The 27,148-nt window shown below is 43.0% G+C and overlaps 1 protein-coding gene across 1 annotated transcript in view; it reads right to left on the reverse strand.

Annotated features, from left to right (window-relative positions):
- Positions 1-27,148, reverse strand: part of LYST (lysosomal trafficking regulator) — a 409,773-nt gene that overhangs the window by 100,897 nt on the left and 281,728 nt on the right. Inside the window, exons 32-33 of the mRNA XM_082252534.1 lie at positions 23,688-23,764; positions 7,741-7,929 (exon numbers count right to left, since the gene is read on the reverse strand). Of these exons, the coding sequence (XP_082108660.1) occupies positions 7,741-7,929; positions 23,688-23,764 (266 nt within the window). The remainder of the gene's footprint in view (positions 1-7,740; positions 7,930-23,687; positions 23,765-27,148) is intronic.

The raw sequence follows: 27,148 nt of genomic DNA on the forward strand, positions 1-27,148 counted from the left end.
CTCCACCCCCGGAATGAACACCGCAGAGATTGCTGGAACAAATCGTTCCGCCCAGCGAAGAATGCAAGCCACTTCTTTGGCCGCTCGGACACTCTTGGTGCCTCCCTGATGATTGACATAAGCCACGGCCGTGGCATTGTCCGACTGGATCCGAACCGGGCTGCCCTGAAGCTGCTCGGTCCAGTGAATCAGACAAAGTCTGATCGCTCTCAGTTCCAATACATTTATCGGTAATCTGGATTCTTCCGGGGACCAAAGTCCCTGGACAGATAACTGACCAAGAATTCCTCCCCATCCGGATAGACTGGCATCCGTGGTCACTATCGTCCAATATATTGGCAGAAATGACTTTCCCTGGCTGAGCATTGGAGACCGAAGCCACCAAACCAGAGACTCTCTGGTCTGTTTGCTCAATCGTATCTGATTGTCCAGGGATTCCGGATTCCGATTCCATCTGAGAAGAATCTCTTGCTGAAGAATTCGGGTATGGGACTGGGCAAATGGGACTGCTTCGAATGAAGCCACCATCAACCCCAGAACCTTCATGCACGTCCGAAGGGAAGACCAGCTGTTGGACAGTAACAACTGGACTGCTGATTGAATCTTTCGAAGTTTCCCTACCGGAAGGAAAACTCTCGTCCTGACTGTGTCTAGAATTAGACCCAGATATTCGAGCCTCTGGGTGGGAACCAGAAATGACTTTTGCTGGTTCACCAGCCACCCGAATTCCTGTAAAGAAATCATAGTAATTTCTATGTTTTGTAGCAAGGTCTGAGGAGATTCTGCATGAAGCAGAAGATCGTCTAGGTAACCTAGAATCGATATACCTCTTTGGCGCAGAAGTGCCAACATAGGGGCCAACACCTTTGTGAAGACCCGCGGAGCCGTGGCGAGACCGAAAGGTAACGCCACAAACTGATAGTGGTTCTCCTCTACGGAAAAGCGTAGAAAACGCTGATGTCCTGCGAAAATGGGAATGTGAAGATAGGCGTCCTTGATGTCTATGGACGCTAGGACATCCCCTGGATGCAGGAAGGCTGCTACCGTGCGAATGGACTCCATTCTGAATCTTCTTATGTTGACGAAAGAATTGAGCGCTCTTAAGTCCAGAATTGGACGCACTTTGCCCTCTTTCCTGGGTATTGTAAACAGGTTTGAATAAAACCCTTGAAACCGTTCTGTCCAAGGAACGTGGACTACCACTCCTTGTTGTAGTAGATCTGTGACTGCTCTCCGCAGATCTTCTAGACGATCCGGAGATAGTCGGATATTGGAAGGGAAGAATCGCGCCGGTGGGAGAGATCGAAACTCGATCTTGTACCCTGACTTTATGACTTCGCAAACCCATTTGTCCGGGATTCTGGAAAGCCATGGATCCGGGAACCGGCGAAGACGTCCCCCCACCCCAGTTATGGGTGGGGGCGCACCTTCAGGCTTTGGATGGTTTATCTTCGGGTCTGGAGGGGGCGGGCTTTTGCTTGCCCGACCACCGACCCCTGACGCCTCCTGCAGGAGCTTTGGAGGACTTAGTTTTTTCACCCGCTGGACGAAAAAACCTCTTGTGAGCAGAAAAAGAAGGCCCTCGTCTTTGACGAGTTCCTTTACCTTTAAAATTTTGCGGTAAAAAGGTGCTTTTTCCACCGGTGAGATCCTTAATGATCTCATCTAAGTTGGCTCCAAATAGACGCTCTCCTGAAAAGGGGATATTAGCCAATGCTTTTTTGGAACCTTGGTCGGCTATCCAACCTTTTAGCCACAGTGAACGCCTGAGAACCACTGCTGAGACTGATGCTCGCGCCATTAATGGAGTGGCGTCTAACGCCGCATCACATACAAACTGTAACCCCTGTATCATTTGTTCCAACAAATCTGATACCGCCTGAGGGACTTCTTCTAAGTCCCGGCGTAACCACTTGGTCCATTCAGTTACAGCCTGCGAAACCAGACCAATAGCAATTATTGGCCTGAAAGCTGATCCAATCAAGGAAAACATGGTGCGAGACATAGCTTCTATCTTGCGATCCACTGGATCTTTAAAAGACGGAGCGTCTTCTAAAGGAATAACCGTGGCTTTATTCAATCTAGCAATAGGTGAATCCACCACAGGTGGTTCTGTCCATTTCTTAATACGGGTTTCCTCAAACGGATAACGCCTGTCAATGCGTTTGGAAATATTAAAAGTGCGTTTTGGCAGACGCCATTCTTCATCGATTGGATTGCCAAAACATTTGGGCAATGGAAAAACCTTTGCCACTTTGATGCGCTTTTTAGTCCCAAAAGGGATCTCAGTTTCAGCTATTTCTGATGGAATACCCTGTAACCTTAAAGTCTCTTGAACAGATACAATGAGTGCGTTTACCAACGCTTCCTCTCGGGCTATGGCAGATGCCGAAACATCCTCCTCACTGTCTGAAGAGACAGGACCCGAGACACCAATACCAGATGAAGTACCTGCAACTGCAGAAATAGGCTCAGAGTCTGAATCCGAGGTTTCAGATAATAAGGGGTTAGGCGGGGGTCGCTTTCTTGCGCCCTGTCCCTGACAAGCCACTTCCACCCGGGAGACAAAAGTTTCCATAATAGCTGACAAAGATTCAATTGTCAATGGGGTGCTGGAGGATCCCGCAGACCCCTCGAGGGGATCCGGAGGAGATACATGAGTGGCAGGGTCCATGTTAATACAGGACACTTTGCCAGCAATATTTTTTTGTGTGTCTCCCCCTAGCGCAATAGCGCCCCTCAGAGTACCTGCTTCTCGATCCCAGAGAGAGAGAGAGAGAGGGACCCCCAAGGCTCACCAACCGATGCAGTGCAGTTTCCAACAAACTGCAGCCAGCGTCTGTCTTACACAGACTGGAAGGAGCTGTTTGCTTTTTCCCGGGCAGAAGGCGTGGCTCCGCCCCCTGTGTACGCCTTCCGGCGTTCCCAGCCCTCCACGAGGAAGCTGGGCTCACAAAACATGGCCGCCCCCATAGAAGAGACATAAGACTCCAAAAACATGGCGGCCGGCGTGACCTGAGGACATATATGTATTCGGTCTACGGCAAAATGGCGGCGGACCGCCGATATCGTCTTCCCAGCACATCCACCTGCACTCTGCTGAGAGGTGACATATGGATCTACAGAGATACACTGCACATAAGGTAGGATTATACCTCCTATGTCTGCTGTAATGTTACAGTCTGCTGGGTAGAGTGTTAGCTCTTGAACCAAGTCCACTTCCCACAAACACATGCTGTATTACAAGGGGGACTTGTAAGTGTCAGATATATACTGACCATATATGGAGGGGCCCATAATATATACTGCCTCATAAATGAGGAAAAAAAGGGAACGTTTTACTCACCATACCGAACCGACAGGCACCCTCTCTTCATAATACCCTCTCCACCGGGGTGGGGGTTTGTGGACGCCTCGACTCTCTGGTCCTGGCGTCCAAGCGAGCTTTAACTCGCAAAGTCAGTCCCTTTACTGGGACTCCGTCGCGGCCGACTCAGCGCACTGGTCTGCACGCGCCTTTAAGGCAGAAACCGGGGTGACCACTGGATCTCACATCCAGCCCGTCGCCCGGCCCCGCATACTTACTTGAATATGTCGCGGCCGACCAAGCGCAATGCCTGGTCTGCACGCGCTCGTAGGCCGGCTGGGGTGACCACAAGTGTCGCCCAGTCCGGCATTTTTGCTTGAAGATCTCACAGGAAAAAACACTGGAGAAAACTACCTAAAAAATGTCTTTTTCTTAAAGAAAAAAAGTCTTGCCAGGACCAAAAGATCCCAGCAAGGAGCTTAGGTCCTTACTCCTGACTAGACAGAAAAAAACTGATTCCCTGTAGCAGAGAGAGGGAGGATATACCCTCAGGGACTGCCCCCTTGGGTGGAGCCAGAACGTTTTGTCATTCTGCCTAGTCCTACTCCTGCGGAGACAACAAAACCCAGCTCTTGAGAATCAAGAAGACTACGTCTGTCAATGAGCGATAGAGAAATATTTTTTTAGATTATCTCCCATTTTTATACATTAAAGTGGAACTTTAGTCAGAAAATTAGGTCCTGCTACATCACTTCAGGCTGGCCCCTTGAGCTATGTAAAACATTAAACATAAGTTCCTATACTGTTTATAATCTATTAATACATGGGCTCACCCTACTCTGCACATGCTCAGTTGCGCTCTATTTTAGGCACTGCTGAGTTTGTAGAGACCGATCTGCTGACAGCCTTAAAGCAGAATTAAACCCTCCTATCCTTTACAGCCAAGGAAGCTGCTTATATTTGATCTACAACTGCCATGATGCTGCACATGTGATCAGTTATGGCCCCAGCCATTTGATGGTTTGACAGTTTGGCTGAGGACACAAAGAAATGTGACAGCAATCCTGGTGTTCCAGGAATGTAACTGTTATTTGAAACTGTTAAATTGAGGGGTTTAGTTCCGCTTTATAATTTATGCTGTTCATGGACTCAGGGCTTTGACAAAATGGCAGCCTCCAGGGAGAAAACAAAACCGGAGCAATGCTGGAGTCAATTTACAGGACTCACTTAATCTGGTAGCATAATTATTAATGTAAAATGTATGTTCCTTGCTAAAGAACTTTATTTTTTAAAAAGTTGTTATGGGTAAAGTTCCGCTTTAAAGTGGAACAAAACCCTTCCATGCTTTATAACTGCCATCTCAGCCTACACTTGATCTTTAGTTGGCATGATCAGTTATATCAGCTGAGAACACAAGCATCTCTGACACTTATCATTCATGACATGCCTTGAATGTGACTGTTTTGGGAAACCATTAAAGTGATGGCTTTAGTTTCTGCACACCCAGATTATCACCACGCCAACTCTCATGCCCCGCTTTTTTTTCTCACCTGCAGCAGGGGAGGGAGCAGGCTGTGAAGGAAAAAAGCAGCCAGTGTCCAGAGGGGAGGATTAAGTAACAGGCGGGCACCAGCAAACATCTTTCTGTATTTCCTGCACAGCCCACTGTCTCCACTGTACCTTGCGTACTTTCAATTTTCACGAATGCACAATGGACAATTTGAAAATATTTGTTAATGCAATCCCGTTTTAAACTTTTATATTTAGTGGTAGCTTAGAAGTAATTTTCTAAGTTATGCTGTGTTTGTGAGCAGTAATAATGATTTTAGTGCATATTTAATCAAAAGTATTGTTTTGATAAATATTTGCACAAACCAGCACAGGACCTACAAAATCAGTAGTGTCATCTTTTATTCTAGTGCTCCTATGCTTTCAGAAAGTGTATAGGTTTGGGGGGAGGGTGTTTAATTGTACAGTAAGTAAAAAATGATAACCTCCAGATTTTTAGAGTAGGTTGTTTATTTTGCATACATTCAATTTTCACCATTTTGGCCAAAAGGCACAATTGACAGTGCATGGCAGTGGGCATACTCAGTTCAACAGTGGCTTTTGAATCCACTTACTGCCATGTGCTTTCAACCAAAAGTAAAGCAAACTTGAGAGGGAACTAGTTTCAGGCTAAGGGGGGAGGATGGCATAGACCTACTTGAAGGCTGTTCACAGGTCTGCTGGCTAGCAGGAATGAGAGATGAGAGAGTATTATCACCTGGTGATCTGACCAGTAACATACCTCCTGTATTAGGGCGCCTAACCTCTGATTTGGAGGTTAAGAGACACATGGACTGCAGCATTATCAGTCTGGGTGGGAGGGGAGTGCTAGATCTATCAGCAGACCTTTGAGATGAAGGTTTTACATAATTAAAAGATAATCATTCTAAGCACCCCTGTCAGTGGTAAATGGTTGGTCTCAACCCTCTAACTGCTGCATCTGAAAGACAGCCAATTTTGTTGAAAAGCAACAGGCTTCCTAGCTAGATCACCAGATGAAAATCAAAGAAATAAAGCCTAAAAAAAATGCAGCCATCATATCTAAGAATTGGTAAGCTTCAATACAATAAATAACTGCTTTTGGTTTTATTACCCCTTTAACTGTTTACCCGCAAGAATTAAGATCATGAAAAGTTTAGACAAGGGTTTTGAATAATTTACATTTTTTTTAATCTGATCCCCCTGGGAAAGGCAAAATCCATGTGTATTTTTACTTGAAATTTGGTATGCTCTGTATTTATTTTAGATCTGTGCAGTAATCCAGAATAAAATTCTGCCTTTGTGCAGGGATTTCCTGTAATAAAGACTGACCATTCACTGCTAGGCACTCTTCTCATGCAGGGTGACTGGTCTTGTATTTTTTTTTTTTAGCCTGGAGTTCAGCTTTAAATGTTTTCAACACCAGAAGTACACATTACTGTAATTGAGATTGTAGAGTCCAAATTAGGATAATTTTCACTGGGTAAGAGCTACTACACTTTGCAAATTGCTCCTAAGTGGCCTACAAACATTAGAAAGTGCACCTGGAGGTAGAAATTCACCAAAGCTGTGATAGCGGAGTCCGGGCTGCAGAATATTTTATCATGCAGGGAACTTTGGGGTGGCAACTCCAAAGGTTCCTTAACTCCTAAAAGTGTTGGATTCTAAAGAGGACTGTGAAAGCCGATTTATTTTCATCACAGTGGAATTATATATTGTAGGCAGGGAGAGCTGACGTCATTTCCGGTCAATGTCCGACGAGTGCGGATGTGCAGAGCCGTCCGGCGGCTATTAGGAACGATTACATCTGTGTCCATGTGAGTTTCTCTCTTTTTTATGATAATAAAGTGTTTACGATTTTACACAATGGCGGTTTCCATCGTCTGTTTGTTTGGGGCCAATCAACATTGAGCTTTTTTGGTGGCACATTATCTACTCTCCCAATCTTGGCAAGTTAGAGTCTGGCTTACCTGTGACTATATGAAATTTCATCATCTATACATTAGGACGATATTGCTCATTTAAAGTTTTATTCTGGTAAGAGGCCTGGAGGTGTGTTTCTGGATCCTGAGGTGGAGGTTACCCCATTCACATTGATTACTATGTTTTCAGTCTGGTAAGGGACTGACCTCTCATTGGTGGATTTCATCTGATGGTTCTCTTCTCCTCCTGGGTATAGAACATCCTATTCCTTTTGGTTTGGTTCCTATATCTCTACTTGCATATTTTATTTCTGGTAAGCAGTACCTATATTGGTGGTGAATCTGATTTATCCTTCCTTACACATATCATATTTCAATATCACTGGTGGTTTTGACATCATCATTTGTTTGTGGAGTTTTATGCTATGGCGCTTTTATATTTTTCTTTATAAATACACTTATCCGAATTCCTGGAGATCTATCAAAGGATATCTTTTGAACAACATCAAGATTGTTGACTTGGATTTGGATCCTGGGCCTTTGATAATATATGCTCTGGTAAGCGTATTACCGAAGAGGAATCCGGATTGTCACGTTTTTTCTTCATATGATTCATCTGATTTTGGGATTATTTGGACATTTCACTTGAATATTTATTGGATATTTAATTAGTTCATTTTTCATTTAGCGCGACTTGTTTTACACAGGGAGAGAAATAAGCATTCACCTTCTTCATTGCAGATACAGCTTTATTTGATCTTTTTTTTAAATATGCATTTACCTTAAAAATGTATTGAACGTAAGTGACCATACTAACTGTAGTCAATGTTGCAGGCAAATGTGTGCAAATCTAGCAAGAAAAAACATTCTATAGATTTACTTGCTCATTTATTTCTAATACACATATCCAAGAGTAATTTTTAAGACTTCCAAAATTAGAAAAAAAGCACCTCAGTGTATAAATGCAAATGATTAAGGACTAACCTGTCATGAGTTAGCTGCTGAACAAGTTCCTGCCAATGTCGGCTTGCACTTAAATCCATTTTGTACATATTGCGAATATGCTGTATAACATTTTTTCGTTCCATTCCTTGTGACAAAGACACACTTTGTGTTACATCACCAGCAGCTTTGGAAATTTCCTTCAGTTTTGTCTCTAAGCGCTGAAAAAGCCTGTCAAAACAGAAAGATGATGGAGGTCTTCAAAACGATTGCTCAATTAAGACTTATCAAAACCAAAGAATGTGATCCTAATAAAAATACCGTTGTCTAAAAACATTCTAAACAAGAAATTATCTGAAGGTAATGTCAATAATGGGATTTTTGTACTTACTGTAAAATTAATTTCTCTGAGTTCATCGACAGACACAGCGCTCCATAAATCATAACTACTGGGTTATATTGCCTCCTCCAGGAGGACTAGGTAGGAAAAAAAAACCTGGCTATCAACCCTTCTTAAACAGCAGCCTGCATAACTTGGTTTCCAAAAAAAACATCCTCAGATGCCAAAGTATCTACTTTGCAGAATTTTGTAAAAATATGCACCGACGACCAAGTGGCCGCCTTGGAAATTAAGATATTGGATATTGATGCTTGATGATGGAAGGCTCAAGAAGTACTTAGAGCCCAAGTAGAACGCGCCCCTGACAAGCAAAGGAGGAACCTGACTTTTAATAAAATAGGCCTGAGTCACCGTCTGTCTGAACTATCTGGAGATGGTAAAAGAGAAAGCAGCCAGCCCTTTCCTTGGTCCGTCTGTAAGCACAAAAAGCAAATCTGACCTCCGAAAGGACTCAGTGGCTGCCAGATACACCCGAATCGCCCAAACCACATCCAAGGAATGCAAGGCAAATTCCTTCGGATCGACCAGCTTGGGACAAAAGGAAGGCACACAATATCCTCATTCAAATGAAAGTCAGACAACTTTGGGCAGGAACGATGGACAGGGACAAAAAAACACTATCCTTATGGACCTCTAAATAGGAACTACGACAGGATAAAGCCGCCAACTCCGAAATGCTACAGGATGAGGTAATAGCCTCCAAGATGCCACCTTCTTGGATAATGTAGGCAAAAGAATCTTCCGAATATTCTCAAATGGAGGTTTTTGGAGAACTAAGAGCACCTAGTTTAAATCCCATAGCAACAAAAGAGACCATGTATAGGTGCAGCCACATGTCGAACCCCTAGAATAAAGGTACAAACTAAAGAGTGCATGGCTAGAGGTTGCTGAAAGATTGCCAAGGCAGACACCTGGCCTTTGATGGTATTCAAGGCCAACTTCTGATCAACGCCCCACTGAAGAAAGGTTTAGATCCGAGCCACAGAAAAAGGCTGAGGATGAGCGCCAAACAACTCACACCAAAAAATGTACTCTTTCCACGTACAATGTTATTGCTTGCTGGAAGATTACTTCCTCACCTTCACCATAGTGGGGATTACTGATCCAGACAGACCTATCCCTCAGTACCTGGCTTTCAATAACTAAGCCACTAAAACCAGAGACTGTAAAGCAGGATGGTAGATCAGCCCTTGGGACAACTGGTCTTCTCTTTTCAGGAATTATCTCCACACAAGGAGACTCAGGGCCTAAAAAAACCCAAAATGGACAAGTTTTGCCTCTCTTTTTGGGTATTCAAAAAAAAAACAAAAAACATTTCCCAGACCTTGATGCTCACGAAAGAGGTCCACGGGCCAGAAACCAGAGAAGATGCCCCCCCCCCAATACTGAGGGCAGACCTTCATGCTTTAGGGGTGTTGTCTGCAGGTCCGGAGAAGCTAGCTCTAGGCTTACCAGACCAAGAATGCTTGGAACCTCCCAGGGAAGATTTGAAAGATTAATGTCCCTTATTTTAAGTCCCAGAAGCACAAAATATTTTTCTATGGGCTGAGAAGAAGGGCCCCCATCTGCGACGGGGCTCTTTTCCAAGTCTGTGGCAGGAAGGTACTCTTTACCCCCATGAGACCCTTATTGATTTCATCCAGGGTAGCCCCAAACAGGCGATCACCTTGAAAGGGAAGATCAATGAGAGCTTTCTTAGAGGCTTGGTCTGGGGACCAATTCCTAAGCAACAGCACGCGCCTAATCACCACCGCTGAAACAAAGTTTGGACAGCACAGGGGCTGTATCCAAAGCCGCATCACATATAAACTGCAGCCCATGGACCAACTGGTCCAGTAAATCAACATAAGCAGCGGGGCCCTGGCGCAAAAGCTTTGCCCATTCAGTTAGGGTCTGAGACACTAGTGCTGAGGTAAAGACTGGCCGCAATGCAGAACATGCCACAGTGCGGGGTTACTTATGCGTACAAAAGACACAGCCAAAATCCTCCATTTTTAAAGTCTCAAGCACTACAGTAATAGGTGCGTCTATCAGCGCTTTTTCATTCGCTGCTGCGGCCATGGAGGAATTATACTCAGTATCGGATTGATCTGAGGGTGTGATATTGAGTGTGTGAACGGGCCGCATCAGGTTTAGAATCAGATGAGACAGACTGAGCAGGGGACGCTTCCTTCTGGGCCTTTTCCCACACGCCAATTCCACCCAGGATACAAAGGACTGCAGAACTGCCGTCAGCGCAACCAAGGGAAGCTTGAGTTCTGATGGACCCGCCACCTCCATAGAGGGGGCCATGAAGGAGATGTGACCCTGAGGCTCCATAAAGAAAGATCTTGAAGTACAAACAAATTTTTGGCACCACTAAAGGTTCCCCGAAAGCCCAGGGCACCTATCAGCAGAGAGAGAGATAACAGGAACCCTCAAGGACCCCAAGGACTACCGAAAATTCAGGCCCAGCAACCCATGGACGCCATCTGCTTCATATGTCCCGGGACAGGAAGAGGAGACTGAGGAGGAAGAGGAGGAGCTCCGGCCTCTCCACCAGGTTTCGGCCATCTCCAGTGTCCTGCCAACTAAGGGAAAATGGCCGATATGATGTCACCGGGTTACACAAACATGGCCGCCAGCCGGAGACTAGCCAAACCAAGAGAAAATGGCCGCCATTCAACTTCTCAAACATGGCCGCCAACAGAGCGGACGCCAAAGCATGCTGCCAGGATCTTACCCACTCCCTCTTCAAGGGGACCCCCTGGCAGGGCATACATCAGGTGGGACTCCGCTGCACACTGTGCACCGCTCTCTGCACTGGGACCCCCCCTGCACTATACCCACACTACACCAAACAGTAGGGCATGCATCTAGGGGTCTCCTGTACTGGGATCCCTCCAGACCAAGGGCAGTACAAACACTACCCCAGGACCATTACAGATGGGGAATGACCGGGAGATCCCGGAGGTCTCCGCTGCATCCTCTGCCCTGGGTCCCCCCCCCCCCAGTCCGCAAGGGGGGGGCAGCTAAACTGAGGGACTTTAGGTAGGATGGAAGGAAGGTACCGGCAGGCCCAACCATCCCAGGAGGGTATCCGCGTCCACCCCAAATCTGCCCAAAGGGGAGACTGTATGTACCCTTCCATAGTGAGGGTGACGCTCGAGACAGAACTCCTCGCCACCGAAGGAGGGAGCTGTTGACCAAGGAATGCTGCAACTCGGACCAGCGCCTGGTTGTAGGTGACCCTGCGAGGCGTTTAACTCACAAGCCAGCCTCTGTCCGTGAGGCTATGTTGCGGCCGACCTAGCGTGTAGCTGCAGTCTGCACGCGCTCACTGGCTGGGCTGGGGGGACCACTGGATCTAGGTTATCCAGCCAGTCGCCCAGGTCGGAACTGGATTCGCCTAGTCCTACACTTGGAGGAGGCAATATAAAACCAAGTAATTACGATTTAAGGAGTGCTGTGTCCGTCGATGAATGAAAGAGAAACCATATTTATAGAAAAAATAATGTGCATATTTAACATGAAAACTTACCGTTTGTTTACCGGTAACGGTCTTTCTGACAAGCCTTCCAGGACGGCCCAACATGAGAGATGATAGGCTCCTCCCCACAGGAAACACAATCAATTAACAGTTGTTAAAAGGCCCCACCCTTCCCTCTGCCCCTCAGTTGTAAAAAAGCTTTCAACAACCATTTCCGAGGGAAGTGTTCCAAAAATTCTATAGGTAGTTACCACCTATGTTTTATCCATTGATACTCTACCCTTTTAACAGGGCAGGAATAGGCCGGCCGTCCTGGAAGGCTCGTCAGAAAGACCATTACCAGTAAACTAACGGTAAGTTTTCTCTTCTCGCCTTCCAGGACGGCCCAACATGAGAGGATAATAGATTATCCATAGGCCTACTTTAGGGTGGGACCACTGCCTGTAAGACCTTCCGGCCAAATGCTAGGTCTTGTTGAGACAGTACTTCTACACGGTAATGCTTCAGGACTGTGCTATGTCTGGACCAGGTGGCCGTATTGTGGATCTGTTCTCCAGATGCTCCAGCTTTTTAGGCCCAGGATGTTTCCAGGGCTTCTTGTTGAGTGTGCATTTAGCTTGCTGATGTTCCCGGAGCACCTGAAACATCATAAGACATGTTAATGGCTTATCCAAACCACCTAGGGACTGAAGGCTTTTAGGCCCGCAGTCCTATTGGTCCAGGGTAGAAGATCAGCGGATGATTAGATCTCCCAAATTCCCTGGTCCTCTGTAATTGAGGAGGCAGCTCCTCACATCTAATCAGTGAAATTTCATTTATCTTACATTCTTAGGGTTACCACCCAAGGATGGTAAAATTATTTCTTGCTTCCTGTTAAAGGAAGAGGTTACCTTGGGAGGTCTAAGGGATCTGGCCTGCGAATAATCCTATCTGGGAAGATAAACATAGAAAATCTTTTTCTAAAAGATCTTGTGAATCCCCTACACTTCTGGCTGAAGTGACAATTACAGGAAAGCTAGTTTTGAGGACCAAAACTTAAAAAGGAACCTCTTCTATAGGTTCAACCTTATAGATCTGTCCACAATAAGCAGACAGGAGCTAGGTAAATTAATATTTTGGCCCTATTGTAGAGATCAGGTATTCTCCCTGGTGTCTGGCCCTATAGACTAACTCCTTATAGATCTGTCCGCAATTAAGAAAAAAGGAGCTGAGCCCTTTCAATACTGTAGGGTACCCAGGAGGGATACATCCCAAAATGTAAACCTACAGTGTAAGGTATACGGGTCAGACGGGTTCTGATACTGACTCTTTAGACTACCATGTCCCCTACACTTCTGGCTGAAGTGACAATCTCCTATGCACAGAGTTCCAAAAGGGCAGAGGAGGATAATTTAACCCTCTTTTACCAGGTTTTTAAGCAGAGGAAGACCTCTGGTATAACCTAATAAAAGGGACTGTGTCTTGTGGCATCTGATGCTTCTGCAGCCAGAGCTTCTGGCCCTTCCATTTCCCTGGGGATATAAGGTCTGTAACAAAGGTGGTATACAGTGGGTACGGAAAGTATTCAGACCCCCTTAAATTTTTCACTCTTTGTTATATTGCAGCCATTTGCTAAAATCGTTTAGGTTCATTCTTCTTCCTCATGAATGTACACATAGCACCCCATACTGACAGAAAAACACAGAATTGTTGACATTGTTGCAGATTTATTAAAAAAGAAAAACTAAAATATCACATGGTCCTAAGTATTCAGACCCTTTGCTGTGACTATATTTAACTCAGGTGCTTTCCATTTCTTCTGATCATCCTTGAGATGGTTCTACACCTTCATTTTAGTCCAGCTGCGTTTGATTATACTGATTGGACTTGATTAGGAAAGCCACACACCTGTCTATATAAGACCTTCCAGATCACAATGCATGTCAGAGCAAATGAGAATCATGAGGTCAAAGGAACTGCCTGAAGAGCTCAGAGACAGAATTGTGGCAAGGCACAGATCTGGCCAAGGTTACAAAAAGATTTCTGCTGCACTTAAGGTTCCTAAGAGCACAGTGGCCTCCATAATCCTCAAATGGAAGACGTTTGGGACGACCAGAACCCTTCCTAGAGCTGGCCGTCCGGCCAAACTGAGCTATCGGGGGAGAAGAGCCTTGGTGAGAGAGGTAAAGAAGAACCCAAAGATCACTGTGGCTGAGCTCCAGAGATGCAGTCAGGAGATAGGAGAAAGTTGTAGAAAGTCAACCATCACTGCAGCCCTCCACCAGTCGGGGCTTTATGGCAGAGTGGCCCGACGGAAGCCTCTCCTCAGTGTAAGACACATGAAAGCCCTCATGGAGTTTGCTAAAAAACACCTGAAGGACTCCAAGATGGTGAGAAATGAGATTCTCTGGTCTGATGAGACCAAAGTAGAACTTTTTGGCCTTAATTCTAAGCGGTATGTGTGGAGAAAACCAGGCACTGCTCATCACCTGTCCAATACAGTCCCAACAGTGAAGCATGGTGGAGGCAGCATCATGCTGTGGGGGTGTTTTTCAGCTGCAGGGACAGGACGACTGGTTGCAATCGAGGGAAAGATGAATGCGGCCAAGTACAGGGATATCCTGGACAAATACCTTCTCCAGAGTGCTCTGGACCTCAGACTGGGCCGAAGGTTTACCTTCCAACAAGACAATGACCCTAAGCACACAGCTAAGATAACGAAGGAGTGGCTTCACAACTCCGTGACTGTTCTTGAATGGCCCAGCCAGAGCCCTGACTTAAACCCAATTGAGCATCTCTGGAGAGACCTAAAAATGGCTGTCCACCAACGTTTACCATCCAACCTGACAGAACTGGAGAGGATCTGCAAGGAGGAATGGCAGAGGATCCCCAAATCCAGGTGTGAAAGACTTGTTGCATCTTTCCCAAAAAGACTCCTGGCTGTATTAGATCAAAAGGGGGCTTCTACTAAATATTGAGCAAAGGGTCTGAATACTTAGGACCATGTGATATTTCAGTTTTTCTTTTTTAATAAATCTGAAACAATGTCAGCAATTCTGTGTTTTTCTGTCAGTATGGGGTGCTATGTGTACATTCATGAGGAAGAAGAATGAACTTAAATGATTTTAGCAAATGGCTGCAATGTAACAAAGAGTGAAAAATTTAAGGGGGTCTGAATACTTTCCGTACCCACTGTATGTATAGATAATATCACATGTATAGAAGACTACTGACTGTGCGTTACTAACGCACCACCCCAGAAAAAAAAGATGTAGACAGACGTATTTCGTCGTATACATATGTCGTATACATATATACATACATACATATTTCGTCGCATACGTACGTATGCGTATTTCTGAAGTGCCGCTAGATAAATTAGACCCGGCAAGACACAACATTAACTTTTTAGTTGTGTATTTAGAAGTGTAATAACCATGGGTTATAAAATAGGAAGACCCGAGCGTCTGCCTTATTGGAGTATACAGAAGCTCAGCCAAATGTAAAAACCTAAAACGGAAAGACACAAGAACATGCCTGCTGTGTATTTCCAAAAAAATGTAGCACGATCAGCAATAAGTCCATATAAGGAGAGAAGGGACGCCAACTCCCATGTTGTGTATTGCTGATACCTGACCAGGTACCTTCATATAACAAACATATCAGAAAGGATAAAAACTTTTACATTTTCTCATTTCTGATGAACAAGGTATAGCTATATGTCAGAAAACCACTATACTTCCATGTTGTGGATCTTTGATAGACATCAGGGTACCAAAGACACTAGCCAGGTCCATGTCGTGCATTTATACTTGGCCACCAGGTATAGTCATATGGTGCCAAAGCAATGCTAACAACAATGTTGCATCTATCTGAATAGCAACAAGGTACAGCTTGACTATCCATATTTGTTGGTGCGCGTTTTGCATGGTAACATGGTATAGGCATGTACTAGGCAGGCAACAAAAGTTACAACAAAATTTACAATATTGTACGTTTATGCCGTGCATTTCTGAATGGTCACATGGTATAGCCATGTAACTGAAATGTTACCAATAAAATTTCAGAGTTTGTGTACTGTCCGAAATGATACTTAGAAATGCCACTACCAAACATAAAGTTGCGTATTTCTGAATAGTAACTTGGTACAGCTGTGTAGCCGAGGTTACTAACAATCGCTTTAAAGTTGCTCCTTTGGTTAGCACCAGTGCAGTTATAATATAACTGACTCTGGGGCCCTTGTGCATTTCTGACTTAGCAGTCAGGTTACCACCAAGTAACCAACAGAAATGTTGCTACCAACAATGTAGTGCATTTCTAATATGCTGAAGAAAAAGGTGTAATAGGTTAACTGCAGACACCTCCAATATCTCATGTGGAGCATTTTTAGTAAGCCGAACTAGACAGACAAAAAGACAGACAACCAAAGTTGCGTGTTTTTGATAGTTGACCACAAAACACTTCAAAGACACCAATGAGCTTCTGCATTGTGTATTTGTAAGACGCCGCCAAACCAGGCAAAAAGTCAAAGTCTTAGTGATTTCCATTAAAAAATAACCAGCAGAGGACTCTAGATACTAAACCTTCTTCCCCCAGAGGAGAACCCGGGTAGTTCCAAATAATGGAAGTCTAAAGCCTCGTACACACGCACCGATTGTTGGCCGACCGATCGGCCGACTTTTGTCCAGTGTTGTTGTGTTGGTTGAAATGTGCTCTAGACTGCACACAAATTTTTTTGGCCAACAACAACCAACTTCAGAAGTGATGTCATGTGCTGGTTTACTTTCCGTGTGTTTTTTTCTTCTCTGAGCATGCCCAGTCTTGCTCATCTGATTGTCTGCCGAAATCTGTACTGACTGACGAACAATCGGCCGTTCTGTTGACGGCCAACAAAAATTTTATAGCATGCACACCAGATTTTTTTCGGCCGAAAAGTCGCAGTCGGTTGTCAGAAGAATCATACTAACAAGCCGACAATCGGCCGATCGGACGTTGGCCGGAAATTCACGGCCAACAATCGGTGCGTGTGTACGAGGCTTAAGGTGGGTGTAAACATCACCTTAGTAGCAGCTGTTACCTTTCCACCCAGGTGGGAATCCAAGTTTTCCAGAATGTGAGATCTTAACGAGCACAGGTCTGGAGATCAATTACCTCAGCCTCTTCCTATGAAGGGCTGGACATAACCTTTTGCAGTATTCTCCCTGGTGAAGGCAATCAGACCCCTAAAGGACTGGACAAACAACCATTAAATATATATATATATATATATATATATATATATATATATATATATATACGTAGCTCCTGTACAGAGATTTTTGTACTTAACAAAAATTTATCAACTAGAGTTGCAGACAGTAATGCATCTAGTTCGTCCCGGGATGGGTAGTAGCCCAAACACTAGGGGTCCCACCCCTTAAGTTTTGTTCTACTGGTGCAACTTGTCATGCGACCTTCCCTGGTCCTGTGCGACTTAAGGCTGTAGCGACTCTAACAATAAAGGTGCCTGCACCAGCCTGACACATCCTCTAGTCAGAGACTGCAATATCAGATCAAAAATTGCAAAAAAAGGCGTAAAAATCGCACTGCAAATCGCGTGACTTTGGCTTTGTACCAGTGTAAATGTAGCCTTACACACCAAAGCTAAGGCTGTTTTTAATCCCTTAAGAATGTGTAGCTTGCTTAGTGGCAGTAGTAGCCTGTAAGAGATTCTAAGGCTGGATACACACAATACAACCCTTGTTGTTAGATTACTCTCAGATTTATCTTTTCTATGCAGTGCAAGGATCTGCCTGACTGCATATAAACTGAAAGAGTCCATACAGGTGCCACTCCTTCACTAGAATTACCCTTATCAGAGTTAAAAAAAACTCACAGCACCTTCTGATTTAATCCGGAAGCTGTGGCAAAGGTCTAGCTGCAGTCTTTGTTTCTCGGGTCTAAGAGTGCGGCTTCTGAGTTATTTGTACCCAGGGCTAAGGAAACAGATAGTATCAACTTTATTAGGGGAGGGAGTACAACAACAAGCCGAGAAAACCACCAGGCTGCAATCAGGGATCTGGTGCTAAGCACCCCAGGTAAAAGGAGGTATACTACCACGGCCCCAGGTTTGCTTTACTGTCCTCCTGAACACATGGAAGGAGGAATCTTACATTAAACCTGAGGCCTCTTTACCAGCCAGCTTAATATCCCATTTGGGGATTCCGCAAGAGAAGAGGAAACCACCACCAGATCACTCTTCCTGCTCATAGCAAGTCGGCTACAGGCTCCACTGAGGGAACACATGGCTTTACTATCCTCTGGAAGGAGTTCTCTTATATTAAGCTTGAGGCCTCTTTATCAGCCAGCTTAATATCCCATCTGGGGATTCCGCAAGAGAAGAGGAAACCACCACCAGATCACTCTTGCTGCTCATAGCAAATCGGCTACAGGCTCTGCTGAGGGAACACATGGCTTTACTATCCTCTGGAAGGAGGACTCTTATATTAAGCTTGAGGCGGCCTCTTTATCAGCCAGCTTAATATCCCATCTGGGGATTCCGCAAGAGAATAGGAAACCAACACCAGATCGCTCTTCCTGCTCATAGCAAGGCGGGCTACATGCTCCTCCTCTGGAAGGAGGACTCTTATATTAAGCCTGAGGCCTCTTTATCAGCCAGCTTAATATCCCATCTAGGGATTTTGCAGGAGAAGAGGAAATCACCACCAGATCACTCTTCCTGCTCACAACAAGTTTTGGCTACAGGTCCCGCTGAGGGAACATATGGGAACTTACCAGGGATTAGGCTTAATGCTGGTATCAGTCCCAAACAGTCAAGGAAATACGGCACTTACCTGGTTCTGACTAGGCTTACCTGTAGCCGGCCTAAACCGACCTTCCCTCCTCCTTTCATGAGGTGGGTTGCGGTAGGCCTCCTTGCTTTGCAGCTGTCCAGATGCATCCTTTTTTTATTATACATGGAAAGGACACGAAGTAAGTCCGACTAAGGTCAGGGAAACGGAACTCGGCACCAGCAGTCTTTAAATAACATGCAAGGATATGTTCCAGCACTTTACCCGGTTCGACCTGGGTTTGGCTGCCGACTGGACCGGCCTTCCATCCTCCTTCTCCGGAAGGTAACTTGTGGAGGGCTTCATTTCCCCTGCAGCTGTCCGGGCTCCTGTAGCCTGGGAGTCGGCTTTCCCGCTAGTAAGTAAGTTCCGGCGTCTCCTCCACACTTTCCTCTTCCGCATCGCTGTGCGGCTGTATCCTGACTCACGCCTGAAGTTCCGGGTTCTAAGATGAGGTTTGAGGCGCCTGTCCGGTGGGCTTTTCAAAAACCTTCTGTGGAGGAGAGCTGCTGGCATCGGAGACAAGCCTAGAGGGGCACACCAGGTGACCGATGGCTTGCAAGCATGGTGGCGACCTGTGAGAAGCCTGAGGAGGCGGCAGGCAGAGCTCAGCTCTTATGGCAATTTGCTGAAACTGGCTCACAGGGGGACCATCTGACTTCCAAAGTCTTCAGGTCAGTGAAAACAACAAACGTTTCGCTGTAGGAAGAAACACAATCTAAACTGAGGGGCAGAGGGAAGGGTGGGGCCTTTTAACAACTGTTAATTGATTGTTTTTCCTGTGGGGAGGAGCCTATCATCTCATGTTGGGCCATCCTAGAAGGCGAGGAGAGAAAATAGTTACAATTCACCAGATAAGATTCTGTCTACTCATTGCAAAACTTTTCATGTAGGTACTCATTGTGAAAAAAGGTTTTTTTACTGCTTGCAAAGGCTATTTGTCTGATGCAAATGCACCTGATTCTTGGATGGTCCACAGAAGAGCAACAAGACCAAAATAACTAAATCACCACAGAAAAAAACGATTTCAGCTGATCCCTACCTCTGGTCAAAACTTTACCCATAACAACCAAATTTAGGCCTTAACAGGACTCTTATCTGGAGCCTAATCATGAAACACTAACCGTAAACCTAAGATAACCATTTTACTATCACAGTAAATGTTCTGTTCTCACTACACGTATGCCCCAGGCATGTGCAGCTCAACATACAGCTAAACCTTTAATCCTGCAATAACCAGTCCTTTTGTAACTTAAGGCTTTATTCCAGAGATAGAATAGTGGTCACATGAACAGGTTACAAGTCAGAATGGATAAGTGAATAGGATTGTGAATATGAGGTGAAACTGTAAATAAACATATAAAGGCATATAATCAGTATACAAACATAACCAGTATATGCATTGAGTATATAACCAACAGTTCTGAGCATACCAGCGATGCTTCAAAGAGGGGTTCAGGAATCTTCCCACAGCAACCTCAGATACTGTCTGCTCCTTCCTGAGGTAAATCTTAAAATAGAGATTCTCTCAGAGAGGGGTGGAACTAATATCCAGCAATAGAGTACAGGAAGTACCATAAAGTGCTGTATAACAACAGTCTATGTCACAGTGGCATCTTGTGGACAATATTGGTATTGCAAGTTCCACTAACATTAATTACTTCCAAGCTGAAGGCATGACAGTAAAAAAAAAAAACAAAAAAAACAAACACTATATTCTGACAGAGGATCCACAAGGATACTAGCAGTAATAATAGTACCAAAGCTGAAAACCATGTGTCCCAATCTCTGTGCCAAAATCAAATAATCTGACCCTGGAGGTCTACTTTGTTTCTAATAAAGGCCACTTATATTTTTGACAGAGCTGCATGTTATTTTGCTATATGTCAGGATTATTGGGGAGATTAAATAAAAGAAAAATGGAATTATATAAAACAAACATATGATGTTATATATATATATATATATATATATATATATATATAGTTTCTAAACAATACAGCATCCATCTTGTATGAGGTCACTGAAAGTTCATGTTCTTTTGCAAGATGTCTTTAGAAAGTCTTGAATTTCAACAGAAGATTTTTTTTGTTTTTCTTTAAATCATAAATAATGGGACTTCCTGACATTTCACCTGATAAAAGCCTAGCCAGGATGGCACCAGGTTTTAGTGCCGGTTCACACTAGGGCGACCTGTGAGGCGACCTGGTCGCCTCACAGGTCGCCTCCCATAGGGAAGCTACGGACCCGTTCTAATAGGAGCGACACAAGTCGCTCCGACCTAGAAAAAGGGTCCGGAGCTTCTTTGGGGCGACCAGGAGGCGACCGCCATAGACTTCAATGTTATGAAGTCCGTGGCAGCCGCTCCGAGGTCGCGGCGCGCTGCTCGCACCGCGACCTCGGAGGTCGCCACCTAAAGTAGCGTCGCGGTAGTGTGAACCGGCGCTTAGTGGGGGTGATGTCTTCTTGATTGTCTGCATTTCACAATGAACAATAATTTCAGTATGTTTCTTTTTAAAGGTTCATTTAAAAATAAGTTTTAGAAAGCATCATCATGTGTAAGATGTATATTAACAACAATGTATTGTTTTTTTATTGATATAGGAAGTGTGAACTTGGAATATATATATATATATATATATATATATATATATATATATATATATATAATGTTGGGTAGATATATATATATTTACTAGAATATTTCTCTTATGTGTAAGGACTTGTGTCTTGAGCTAATTACTTAATTTTAGAAATGTTTATGTAAGGTTTTGTAAAGTTTTTATGGTCATCATAAATACTATAGCCACAAATTCTGAAGTGTTTGACAGGATTTTGATAATTTAAGGGTTTTAACTAGCCTGAGGTCAAAGGGATATCTGTGGGAAAATAATGCAATTATATTCTATATACCGAATCTAATAGTAATACAACACTGCCCCCTCTGGTGACTGCTACTAAATGTAGTATCTGGTTAAATCAGTCATTTCCAATCAAAATATATATCATATTAATAATATATCCTTATTAAACGGCGTTACCAGTCCAATTTATTTATTTATTTCAGGTACTTATATAGCGCTGTCAATTTTACGCAGCGCTTTACATATACATTACGCATTCACATCAGTCCCTGCCCTCAAGGAGCGTATAATCTAAGGTCCCTTACTCACATTCATACATACATACAGTAGTAGGGCCAATTTTATACAGGATCCAATTAACCTGCTAGCATGTCTTTGGAGTGTGGGAGGAAACCGGAGTACCCGGAAGAAACCCACGCAGGCACAGGGACAACATGCAAACTCCAGGCAGGTAGTGTCTTGGTTGGGATTCAAACCAGCGACCCTCTTGCTGCTAGGTGAAAGTGCTAACCACTACACCACTGTGCTGCCCAAGATCCATGATGGAAATATTAGATGGACATGTATATACCATGAGAGTATGGACAGATTCTCATATTGTTTTTCTGATTATTCTTAAATGAAGAACTTATCATATAATTCTAATATCCAATATACTGGATAACTAGTAGAGGTGTCGCCCAATGACCTCACCAATTAATGGATAAGTAATCCCAACCAATGGGGATAAAGTTCCTCCTTCTGGGTTCGGCTTATGGTAATTTTACTGCCCTTTTGTTCACACAATATAAAAAGGGAACCCCAGATGTGATAGGACACACACATTACAACAACATTCATTACACTTCCACACACACGATACTTACATCCATACATATACTCATCTATAAATAATCCATCTTGCTCCATCCCTTATCTGAAACTTTGAAGGACGCCAGACGAAACTCCTCCCTAACCGGCCACCATTTTTGGAAAGGCAACCATCTTATGGACTCTGGTAACGACCATTTTAAGCTAGAAGCCATTTTAAGTGTGGTAAATATACCTTACTGTTTATCTGATTATTATATACTATCATTTATTTCCTTCCTTATATGTTTTGAATTTCATGTTAAAGGGTAACAAGATTACAGTCCCAGCCGTATGAACCATTTTAGATTTTTCTCTAAAAATTGATTTTTGTTTTTATACGTTTTTATTAGTATCAAGTTCAGCACAATATTAGCAATATAGTCTCCCGTTTTGCATAGCCTATTCTCACTCCAACTGCAGCGGAGTGACTGTTGGCTGCGCAATTCGCAGACAATTGTGGTCTGATTATATAGAACACTTATCTATGGTTTCTACTATACCTGGGGAAAACGTAATCTTGCTTTCTTTTTAATTTTATCATTGAGCTACATATCACATTGCATTTATTGTTTTAAGTTTGTATTTTATGTAAAAGTTATCTCTTTGTGTCACCTCAAGTCTTGCCATTTATTGTGAATACATGTCTTGTGAATAAATATATTTATATATTCCCTACTGTAGACTGTATTCACTAAGATTGGTATATGCTATTAAAAAGAAATTAATCGATTAAAATAACTCGTTATATTCGTTCAGAATAATATTCTCGAACGTGTAAAACGCACGACATATTAAATTGAGACACTGTTATATCAGAGCAGTATAAATATTCTGACATATATATTATATATATTCAATAAAAATAGTACTTTTGCTTTAATTAACTTTATTAATGACTCTGGGTTACCATTATAAAGCTGCAAACAAAAATCCGATGGTATCCAAAAAGTTCTCCAGTTACAGTAATGGAATTTATATACTTGCTGTACTTCTGTTATCCTTGAATGCAAAACATCCCCACTATCCTCTTTTTTCCAATCACAATGTTCCTAAAGCACTTCTGGAACTTAAGGTTTCCTTAATGTAAGAACATAATCACAAGCAGCAGTCATGCAGGTCCTTAGTTCTCCCATTCTGAACGATTTAGAGGCTATGGTTGTCAGTCCAGAAGGCGGGGGAGGTTCAGGTGTACTTGCCTACCTCATATTCAGTAGGGTAGGATGTGTACTTGCCTATCTCATATTCAGTAGGGTAGGATGTGTACTTGCCTACCTCATATTCAGTAGGGTAGGATGTCAGGAATTTTGGCAGCAGCTCCTCAACTCCCTGTCAGACCCAGAGAGGGTGGCTGCTTTTCAGCTGCTGCGCAGGTTACCAGGTATGTGTGACATAGAGCATTTGCCAGTACTAAGTGAGTGAAGTGTAAGTCTGAAAAGATTTGCTGATTTATGAGATCCTAGAAGGATATGCATGTACATACAGTACATAAATGAAAACTGGACATACATATTGCATTGGTACTAGCTCCTAGATTTTGATGGGGAAACAAAACAAAAAAAAATCATTAAAAATGTGTATGATATGCTGTATCTTACTTTTGCTGATTATTCAAAATAGTTTTTTTCCAAGCTGATCTGTTTGCTTTCTCTTCATTTTCATATTTGTCTTGCTCCTAAAAACAATACACAAACAATTTTTAAGAAAAAAAAAAAAAAAAGCTTTGTATTTGATATTAGCTAAACAGATGGACACATTGGTGTTAGGTTTATTTCTCAGCAATTTCATAGCTTTAGCGTTAAACCACACTAATCTGACACACAATTTTATTTCTTTCCCATTATCAAGCAACCAAATAATGAAACGTTTTGCTGTACTTGTTAGCTTGAATCAAAACAAGCTTTGTTGACACCAGAGAAAATCAATTAGACATAGATGTGACTCGAGATGATGCATTTTACCCACAGCATGAGCTTAGTTATCAACCCTATAAATAAGTCCATACTTTAAGTGAAATGCATTATTTTAATGTCACGTCTGGCGGGGAAGGTGATGCCAGATTGGACTTGTCTGATGGTAATAAAGCTTGTTGCGACTCAAGCAATGTAGTACGGAGTGTGGCCTGAAACTTTAGGTGACAGATTACATATATAGTTACATAGTTAGGTTGAAAAAAGATACAAGTCCATCTGGCTCAACCAATAAACAAAAAAAAATAGTAAAGAAAATCCAACCATACAATCCCATGTACACAATGCTATACCCGCAGTTAATCCAGAGGAAGGTGAAAAAACCCCTGCAAAGCATGATCCAATTTGCTACAGCAGGGGAAATAAATTCCTTCCTGATCCCCCCAAGAGGCAATCAGATATTCCCTGGATCAACTTTACCTATAATACTAGTACCCATTTATATTGTGTACATCCATTAAAGAATCCAGACCTTTTTTAAAGCAATCTAATGAGTTGGCCAGAACCACCTCTGAGGGGAGTCTATTCCACATTTTCACAGCTCTTACGGTAAAGAAACCTTTCCGTATTTGGAGGCGAAATCTGTCTTCCTGTAGGCGTAAAGAGTGCCCCCTTGTCCTCTGTGTTGACCTTAATGTCACATAGAGCTGCATGTTATTCTGCTATATGATATATATATATATATACTGTATATATTCTATTTTTTATATATATTCTATTTGCTTTGGAGCAATACTGGCCATACATTTGCTGTTTTCAATAAAAAGAGGGAATGCCAAGTGCACAGCCTACATAATTCAAGGCTTGTTTTTAAACCAAAAAGCACAAGAAATGCTGAACCAATGCATAATGTAAACAAAAAATGATGAACACGTTGTGGGGGGGGGGGGGGGGGGATTCAATAAAGCTCCTGCAAAACTTTTCTGGCGTTACTCCCTCTTGTTCATGTATTGCACCAAATTCATGAAGAATCTGCGACATTTGGTTCTGACAGCCACTTGTGCGGCAAATTCAGGTAGTTCTAAAATGCGGCACTTTTACTTTGTGGTGCTGGAAATGCACCAAATTCAAAATAAGTTTGTATCTTATGAATGTGGAGCTAATTAAGACCAACTCTCTTTTTTTGTGTACAAAAAGAAACTGGTGCAGGCAGATTTTGCAAAAGTGTCTCGCACACATTCTAACAGTGGCACAGTAGGTTTACTAGTTTTATACAGGTACAAGAATTTGGCGCCCGCGGCACCACTTTTGGAACTCATGAGTAAACCCATACAGCACAAACTACATCAAGGCAACAAGGAAAGCAAACTTGTGATTGAGTGTTGAAAGGGGAATATCCCTTAAAAGGGAAATATGAAATGCCAACAGAATGAGTATCAAATCCTACTAAGTGACAGGTGATTGTACAGGAGCAACCACTTGAGAAACACACTGTACAAATGTCTCATTTAAAGAATGAGATACTACAATAGCAGTCTCTGGAGCTTGAAAGATCGATTCTTGTGTTGCATAATGCTCATTTTGACCTACCTATAATTTGGAGGTCACAGCTGCTGGTGAGTGACCTTCTAATTTGGTTGCAGTCACAGATTGTGGAGAGCGCCACATGGTCTGTAACTGGATATCCTCGTTATTGCATGAGAATATTTGGATATTCTGGATATTTGAAGATTCACCGTTGATTTAGACTTTGCTTATTTATCATCAATTTATGAATTTGGGATATAATCATCATATGAATTAGTTTGAGATTTTAATATACTACTTGGTTATTTAATGGTCACTTTAGTGGACACAGTATTATTTATGTATTTTATAGTTGTCTGTTTATTCTGCAAAATGTACTTAAGGTTTAGTATTTTAGATCTTTGAAATGTGCACAGTATTATTCACGTATTTAATATTAATACATCCATGTATTTTGCAGTGTATAAATCATGTTTAGGATAACTTGGGAAATTTAACTGTACACATATAACCTAGCACTGCCTTTTGACCAGTATTAAACTCTGAAACAAGATTGCAAGCAACAAAATTGGATACTTAAGGCCAAATTCTGATCCAGACATAACTGAAGAAAGTGAAGGATTCTTCCTTTGGAGTATTTCCTGGGATTAAATATTCTTTCCACACACCAAAGTAAGCGTTCCCTGCTTAATGGTAGACCTTGCAGGAGGTAGACTAGACCTCCTAGCTTTAAACAGTGTAGGAATGACCTCATCAGAGAGTCCCCTGTCTCTCAAGACTTGGGTTTCAAGACCCATGCTGTTAAAGCCAGTGACCAAGAAGCACGGTGGTAAAGAAGTCCTTGGAAAAAAAGGTCGTGTCAATCTGGGAGCACCTGGTATGCTGGAAGTTTTATCATGTCATTAAAACATTCCATTGGGACAATTCTGAGAGATGGGGGCTATCAGAATGTCCTCTATCTAGATTCTGCAGAGAAGACGAAGAAGGAGTTTTAGAGAAGAGAATGCATAGATCAGGTTGCACTCATTCCACAGAGCCACCAAAGCACACATGGCTTACATTAGAGGATTTCCATACCTTTATAAAACTTTTTTTCATAAATTTAAAACAATATAAAAAATATATAAAATGGTCCCCTGCGCACAAATTACCTGTATGGGATAATCCAGATGTTTAATGTCCACTAATGGATATGTTGCTGCTACTTAAAGTTATAACGACAATCAAATAAATACCAATTTAACAGCTGAAAAAAGGCATTAGTAGCGCAAAACACAACAAGGTCGGGGGTCTCCTCACCCCATCCCTTTGTCAAAGTCAGAAATGCCGAAAAGCTTCAAGGCGTGACCATACGACAACCTGAATTGATCAGCAGTGATGAACGGACAGCTCAGAGAGGACGCCACACCACCGTGGAGAGGGTGAGGAGACCCCCGGGGTGTCTGTCAGTTAATCTGCAATCTTGCAAATCTATTTAGAGACTGTATCAAGGATTATATGGGTTTTTGATGGATTGCAATATTATTTTGCTGGCGGATGTCTGTTGTGGATGAGCATCTATCTTATCTGACCTTGTTGTGTTTGCGCTACTAATGCCTTTTTTCAGCTGTTAAATTGGTATT

The sequence above is a fragment of the Pelophylax lessonae genome (genome assembly GCF_965119305.1).
Source record: "Pelophylax lessonae genome assembly, chromosome: 3".
NCBI classification, from domain to species: domain Eukaryota; kingdom Metazoa; phylum Chordata; class Amphibia; order Anura; family Ranidae; genus Pelophylax; species Pelophylax lessonae.